Source organism: Doryrhamphus excisus, linkage group LG12 (genome assembly GCF_037039965.1).
Source record: "Doryrhamphus excisus strain RoL-2023G ecotype Guam linkage group LG12, RoL_Dexc_Guam_v1.1, whole genome shotgun sequence".
NCBI lineage: Eukaryota > Metazoa > Chordata > Actinopteri > Syngnathiformes > Syngnathidae > Doryrhamphus > Doryrhamphus excisus.
In genome coordinates, this window is record NC_136368.1 from 4,648,372 (window position 1) to 4,656,280 (window position 7,909).

Genomic DNA, 7,909 nt, shown 5'->3' on the forward strand with positions numbered 1-7,909 from the left:
ACTCCATCAGGCCTGAACACCAAGGCCTTGTGTCCTTGTGAGGACCATGTCAGTGGTGCATGTTAGAAGCATGCATTCGTTTCCTCATGTCAGCAGCCACACTTACTATGATGAACAACAATACTATTAGTAGTAAATGCCATAATAAGCGACATGGGATTGCCACAGCTGTCCGTTACCATTTTGACCAAGAGTCAGTGAATCGCTAGTCTTCATCAAGCAAGTTTTCGTCGAGTACTTGTGAGTCAGTCAATCTTGAGTCTTTGTCAGGCACCTGTGAACCAGTGAAACTCTAGTCCTTATCGAGTACCTATATAATGTAGCTTGGGCAGGAAGGGAAAAGGGACTCACGGGTCTTCATGCACCTGTGAGTCAGTGAAACCCGAGTCAACGCCGACTACCCGAGAGTGAGGGAAACTCGAGTTTTTGTTGAGGACCCATGAATCAGTGAAACGTGTGTCCACGTCGACCACCTGTGAGTCAATGATACTCGAATCTTTGTGTAGTACCCGTGAGTCAGTGAAACTCAAGTCTTTGCTATGAGTCGTTCATGACTGAAAAGTATTCATTCATTAATTTTCTACCGCTTATCCTCACAAGGGTCGCGGGGGGTGCTGGAGCCTATCCCAGCTGTCTTCGGGCAAGATGCAGGGTACACCCTGGACTGGTCACCAGCCAATCACAGTCACAATCACATATAGACAAACAACCATTCACACTCACATTCATACCTATGGACAATTTGGAGTGGCCAATTAACCTAGCATGTTTTTGGAATGTGGGAGGAAACCGGAGTACCCGGAGAAAACCCACGCATGCACGGGGAGAACATGCAAACTCCATGCAGAGATGGCCGAGGGTGGAATTGAACCCTGGTCTCCTAGCTATGAGGTCTGCACGCTAACCACTCGACTGCCGTGCCACTTCACATAACTTAATATATTGTATTTGGAGTAACTATACTGAGTATAAAACAAAGTATTGCACAGAAGTACATAGTGGTGTAAAAGTCTATTGGGAGCAGTATAGATCTGTATACTAGAGTACTTGATGGGAAATAAAATGGACAACCCTTCTGCAAACCAGCAATGCATGGAACTTTACTGTATTTACTGTATAGACTGCAAAACTCAAGGCCCTTCCCAAAGTGGGCGTGTGTCACAGTCCAGCCTTCGTTCACTCCCACTCACAACCCAAAAAAAGAGCGAGCGAGGCAAAAAGGGGGGAGAGAAATGCAAACAGCCAATCAGATGAGGTCTCAAGTCCTGACAGGAGTTTTTCACTGGGCTCCGGTGTCACAAGTTTTTGGTCTACTTTGTGGCCCAGTGTGGTGCACAGCTGGAGGCGCATTGTGTGTATTCAAGCAGGACGGCATGGCCATTGTATGTGTTTGCCAATATATGGAGGCCGGGATGAGGAGAGGGACACAACCAGCCTGAAGTCTCGGAGCCTGAAGCCCCCTTGTCAAGTGGTGTCCGGTGATTGTCTCCCTCTCGCTATGAGCTGCCTGGATGTGATGTACCACCAAAGCTATGGAGCCCACCTCCTGCCTGCAGAAACCTACAGGTCCACTTATTACAACCATCACCACCAGCAACAACAGGTGAGGTCACTTTCTTTCCTGGGTTGGCATCTGAACTTGGAGAACCATGGAGATCCCAAGCCACCTTTATAGGCTTTGTCACTTGTGAAAATTATAAAAACAACAGACGGTATTTGTTATAATGCATTAAAATTTCATCGAGATGCAGAATTTCCTCCACTAAATAAGGAATATGTAGCACATAACCTGATCTGAGATCAGTTATATAAGCATGGGGTAATGGGATTTCGTATGATAAATTTAAATATCCTATCAAACAGCTTATGATTCTGTATACACTACAAATTGTGTTCTAATATAATTAAAATGGACTTACCATAAAATGTGCAGGATGAAAATGTCTACAAATATTTATTATTATTATTATTATTATTATTATTATTAGACCAGGGTTCAATTCCACCTTCGGCCATCTCTGTGTGGAGTTTGCATGTTCTCCCCGTGCATGCATGGGTTTTCTCCGGGTACTTCGGTTTCTTTCGGTTTACTTCGGCCATGATATATAACAGTATAAAAATATAACTGACTTGTCCTCGCTTATCTTACAAAGAACATAAAATTCATCACACAGTAACTTAACACTCAAAAGCTATACCTGAGAAAATATACAGACATTTACCAATACAAGTTTAAATGGAACGGCTGTGTTTAGCGCGCAGGTCTCAGAGCTAGGAGACCCGAGTTCAATTCCACCCTCGGCCATCTCTGTGTGGAGTTTTGCATGTTCTCCCCGTGCATGTGTGGGTTTTCTCCGGGTACTCCGGTTTTCCTCCCACATTCCAAAAACATGCTAGGTTAATTAACGACTCCGAATTGTCCATAGGTATGAATGTGAGTGTGAATGGTTGTTTGTCTATATGTGCCCTGTGATTGGCTGGCGACTAGTTCAGGGTGTACCCCGCCTCTCGCCCGAAGACAGCTGGGATAGTTTCCATCATACCAGTGATCCTTATGAAATCAAGCGATAGAAAATGAATGAAAGAATGAATATTAAATATGAAAATAGTTTTTATACCTACAACATTATTTAAATAAATAAGTAATAAAGAATAAATACAATTATTCCTATAGAATGATTGCTCTTTTTGTAAATTTTTGCATTTCTGTTATTAAATTTTCTTTTTTAATCATATTTTTAGAATGTCCGAGTGTCAACCAAAAACAACCGCGTGCCATAAATACCCCCCGGGCCGCACTTTGGACACCTTTATCTTAACTTCACTGAAATACACAAACAGTAACATCAAAGTCAGCAACAAACCAAATGCATTAACGATATTAATGGTTGCATTATTGGCCACCAGTCCAGGGTGTACCCTGCCTCTCGCCCGAAGACAGCTGGGATAGGCTCCAGCACCCCCCGCGACCCTTGTGAGGAGAAGCAGTAGAAAATGAATTATTATTATTAGTATTATTATTATGAATATTATTATTTTATTTTATTATTTTATTAGTTTATTATTTTATTATTTTATTATTTTATTATTTTATTATTTTATTATTTTATTATTTTATTATTTTATTATTTTATTATTTTATTATTTTATTAGTTTATTATTTAAAATTATTATTATTATTATTATTAACTCAGGATCCAACCAGAGTTATTATCATTATTAAATTATTAAATAACAAAAATCAACTGTAAACAGATGAAAAGATTCTAAAAATGAGTCAGTGAAGCTACAACTGAAGATGTATAGTGAAATAGTTTGTATGGACCAGCAAGTAAATATGGAAGTTTGACTGGAAATATTCCATATTTCCATGGGTAAATGAGTCATTGCCGTTTGTGAATTTGTACTTGATGGCCTGGTAGACGTGTTCATGTGTTCATGTGTTCATGTGTTCATGTGTTCATGTGTTCATGTGTTCATGTGTTCATGTGTTCATGTGTTCATGTGTTCATGTGTCCATGCTTTCCTTTCACCTTCCAGAAGAGGCTGAGCGCTCACACTAAGATGCAGAGCTGCTCAAACCAGCAGCAAGCCGGAGGAAGAGGACTACCGTCTAGAGATCCCAGTCTTCGGCACGGTCATGGAACCGAATCGGGATGTGTATCCATAAACGACTTGGATCTGAAAGACGGAACTCAACCGGCCGAAGCGGAGTACCTTAACTCCCGATGTATACTGTTTACCTACTTCCAAGGAGACATCAGTGATGTGGTCGATGAACACTTCACTCGGGCGCTCAGTCAGTCCGCTGGACTTCACAGAGAGACAAAGCCGATTCGTACGAGTCAGACGTCCGTTTCAAGTACTACTAATACATGGAAAGGTAAAAGGAGGTAGTACAATTGATAAATTACTTGTTCAGATTTAATAAATGTCTGTTTCAGATGGAGAGTCACTCCCTGAAGGTCAGAACTGCTCAGTTTGGAACAACACCTATCCATCCCATTCTACGACCTGCCTCCCTTCTGTCTCGGTGTCAGTCCACCCAGAATTCTCCTCCAGTCCCATTTCCCTCAGCCACACTGATGGAGGTCTGTGGGCTGGTCATGTGCTCTCCCAGGCCGGCCTCCAACCCCTGGCAACCCTCACTGACAGCTGGGCCTACAGCCTGAACCCCCAAAGCACAAACAGCTACCCCAACGTCCATGATGTCTACCACCCTCACACCCACTCCCACATCCACGCTCGACACCATCACCACCATCACCACCACCCCATGTTCCATTCATATCCAAGTCATGGAACATCGTTGGAGTCAAGGTTCAGTCCTCTTCTCCTGCCGGGTGTGAGGAACCAGAGTCAACCGTCAGCCAGTGCAGGAAGTTCCCCACATAGCGAGGGTGCAAAGACTGAAATGGAGGCAAGTAGTACCAGCCCAGTCACAGCTTCATCTGTCTCCTGGACCCCGTCACCACTCCACGGATCTTTGGAGTTGTATGATTTAGGTAAGTGGCGCAGAACAACCGCACACATAATGTTTTAGAGAAGAAGCAATCCTGATCTTCTCTTATTCTTTCTCTGCAGCTCATGACCACACCAAAGCTAAGTCATCTGTTTGGTTCTAGTCCTTGATGCGGACTCTGACACCACAAAGTACTACGCCTGCCTGTTCCTTCCATCTTTGTAGGCTTTTTTTTTGGTCCAGAAACAAGATTTTGTTTGTGGCCCAATTCTTGTCTTTAATAATAGGAGGGTTTGATTGACTTGGTTGCTCATCAAATTCAACCTTCCAATGCTAAAAATAATTAAAATCTTAATTGACCTGCCTTTCTGCTCATGTGATGCTCCCCTAGTGGTCTTTGGCCCTAAACAGGATTTTGTTTGTGGCCCCATTTTGGTCTTTAATAGTAATAAGGTGAAGCGCCGAAGTACTGGAGTCTGAGGCGGAGTGTCGAATTTGGGAGAAGACATGAAAGCCCCGTCTCTCAACCACAACAGGAAGCGGAAAACCCCCCGTCCCTTGTGCCCACCCCTCCGGGTGGCAACCCCTCCCCTATCGATCGTTCCAGGGTGAATTATGTCCCGGTAACCTACCACTACACAAGCCCCTCCCCAGAATTCACTCATAGTCAAAATCGTCCGTGCTTGCGGCAGGGGAAAAGGGTGTGGTGAAGGGGACAAGATTGTCCACGTGGGGGTCGGCACGCCTGACCTGGCAGGGGGCGCCTTGCCGGGAAGCGGGGGCCTACCCCGGCGAGGGGGCTCCGCCAGTGTCAGGGGGGAAAGGGTTTGGTGAAGGGGACAAAATTGTCTACGTGGGGGTCGGCACGCCTGGCCCGGCAGGGGGCGCCTTGCCGGGGAGCTCCGCTAGTGTCAGGAGAGTCGAATTTGGGAGAAAACTTTATTTTTCTTACAAACATTAACTTGCACTCTTTGCTACGTAAAGACACGAAAGCCCCGTCTCTCAACCACAACAGGAAGCGGAAAACCCCCCGTCCCTTGTGCCCACCCCTACGGGTGGCAACCCCTCCCCTATCAATCGTTCCGGGGTGAATTATGTCCCGGTAACCTACCACTACACAAGCCCCCACAGAATTCACCCATAGTCAGAATCGTCCGTGCGTACGGGGACAACTGCACGGCCCCGCCGTGTGCGCACTACTTGCAGCAGGGGGGCAAGGGTGTGGTCCACGTGGGGGTCGGCACGCCTGGCCCGGCAGGGGGCGCCTTGCCGGGGAGCGGGGGCCTACCCTGGCGAGGGGGCTCCGCCAGTGTCAGGGGAGAAGGGTGTGGTGAAGGGGACAAGATTGTCCATGCTGGGGTCGGCACGCCTGGCCCAGCAGGGAGCAGGGGGCCCCTTGCCGAGGAGCGGGGGCCTACCCCGGCGAGGGGGCTCCGCCAGTGTCAGGAGTCACCATTGAAGCGCCGAAGAACTGGAGTCCAATCCGGAGTGTCAAATTTGTGAGAAAACTTGATTTTTCTTGCAAACATTAACTTGCACTCTTTGCTACGTAAAACATGAAAGCCCCGTCTCTCAATCTTGCGCCCACCCTTCTGGGTGGCAACCCCTCCCCTATCGATCGTTCCGGGGTGAATTATGTCCCGGTAACCTACCACTACACAAGCCCCCACAGAATTCACCCATAGTCAGAATCGTCCGTGCGTACGGGGACAACTGCACGGCCCCGCCGTGTGCGCACTACTTTCGGCAGGGGGGAAAAGGGTGTGGTCCACGTGGGGGTCGGCACGCCTGGCCCGGCAGGGGGCGCCTTGCCGGGGAGCGGGGGCCTACCCTGGCGAGGGGGCTCCGCCAGTGTCAGGGGAGAAGAGTGTGGTGAAGGGGACAAGATTGTCCATGCTGGGGTCGGCACGCCTGGCCTAGCAGGGGGCCCCTTGCCGAGGAGCGGGGGCCTACCCCGGCGAGGGGGCTCCGCCAGTGTCAGGAGTCACCATTGAAGCGCCGAAGAACTGGAGTCCAATCCGGAGTGTCAAATTTGTGAGAAAACTTGATTTTTCTTGCAAACATTAACTTGCACTCTTTGCTACGTAAGACATGAAAGCCCCGTCTCTCAATCTTGCGCCCACCCCTCTGGGTGGCAACCCCTCCCCTATCGATCGTTCCGGGGTGAATTATGTCCCGGTAACCTACCACTACAAGGCCTTTCTGATCATGTTACCCACTCCTATAGGTTGTGGCCTGAAACAATATTTGGTTTCTGACCCCATTTCAGTCTTTAATAATATTTTCTAAATTACTAATCAAAATGCCGAAATGCCACAAACTAAATTTAATTTAAAATCTTATTATTTAAAACGTGTTCAGAGCTTTTCTGATGATGCGGCGGTCCCCCTTAGTAGTTGTGGCCCTGAACAACCGTATAGTGTGTCTGTTTATTAGCAAATTTTGTGTCAAAGTGGTTCTGTTTCAAGAACTTATGCTTTTGAATAGTGTACAGTTTTTTGCATTTCCAAGTGTTTTTCGGGCCAGTTGCTACATTTGATTTTTTTCTTAAAAGGATTGTGTGTTGTATATTTTGATACTGTATGTTGTACTATAAGTAATAAATTATGAAGGTCTATATGCAAATGAAGCTCTTGAGTTTGTATTCATTCAGTTACAGTTGATAAACCGTAAAAAGTCTTTACTTAGTTTTACTAGTTTTTTTACTTATTAAGCTCCAGGATCATGTCAAGCCTTTAATTTAAGCCAGTGGTTTACTTAATTATTTTCTGTCCGATCCATCCATCCATGCATGCATGCATCCTGATAATATTAATGTATCTATCTGTATAAACCACTGTATGAGTTGCTGGCACCATAATTCTACAGTCACCTTATTATCAAAATAGATTAATAAATTGAGCTGAGATCTGTAACAATGTAAAACTTGCCCTCCTGAGACCAGATCCTCCTGGTCGGCTCGCCACACTAAAAAAAATGCTTTCTTGTACAAGCTTGTACACTCTGAAAAATGAATAAAAGAATGACCTATTGATTGATTATTTGACAAAAGACTATTGATTAAGATTTAATAAGCTTTTCATAACTAATTTTGAAGTCAAATGGTACACTACTACATTTATACAAATTGCTTACTGGATTAAAAACAATAACTTGGACTCGAGGCAGCAGAGGAAATAGGTTACATTCCACACATAGATAAACATAAGATACCATAAACAGGTTGGTTGCCTTTTGTCACGCACAAACATGCACATGAAATCACAGAGACTGTCCAGCAAACAGTAAGAAAGCATTTTGTCCAGTCTGGACAGGAAGTTTGCTGGGCACGGCAGACACAGTCATGCAATTGAACCACTTAGTTGTTTTGTTCCTTCTGTATTATTACTCCAGCCAGACTTGCGAGGATAAAAAAGACAAATAGTCTGAATATAGTGGATGAGATTT

General features: G+C 45.4%; 1 protein-coding gene across 1 annotated transcript; it reads left to right on the plus strand.

The window, feature by feature from the left end:
- The first annotated feature begins 1,256 nt into the window (after positions 1 to 1,256).
- On the plus strand, positions 1,257 to 5,240 carry vgll3 (vestigial-like family member 3). The gene is made up of 4 exons (XM_058082393.2): positions 1,257 to 1,603; positions 3,541 to 3,883; positions 3,945 to 4,505; positions 4,585 to 5,240. The coding sequence occupies exons 1-4, from the start codon at positions 1,385 to 1,387 to the stop codon at positions 4,623 to 4,625; spliced, it is 1,164 nt and encodes a 387-aa protein (XP_057938376.2). The 5' UTR covers positions 1,257 to 1,384; the 3' UTR covers positions 4,626 to 5,240.
- The last annotated feature ends 2,669 nt before the right edge of the window (positions 5,241 to 7,909 follow it).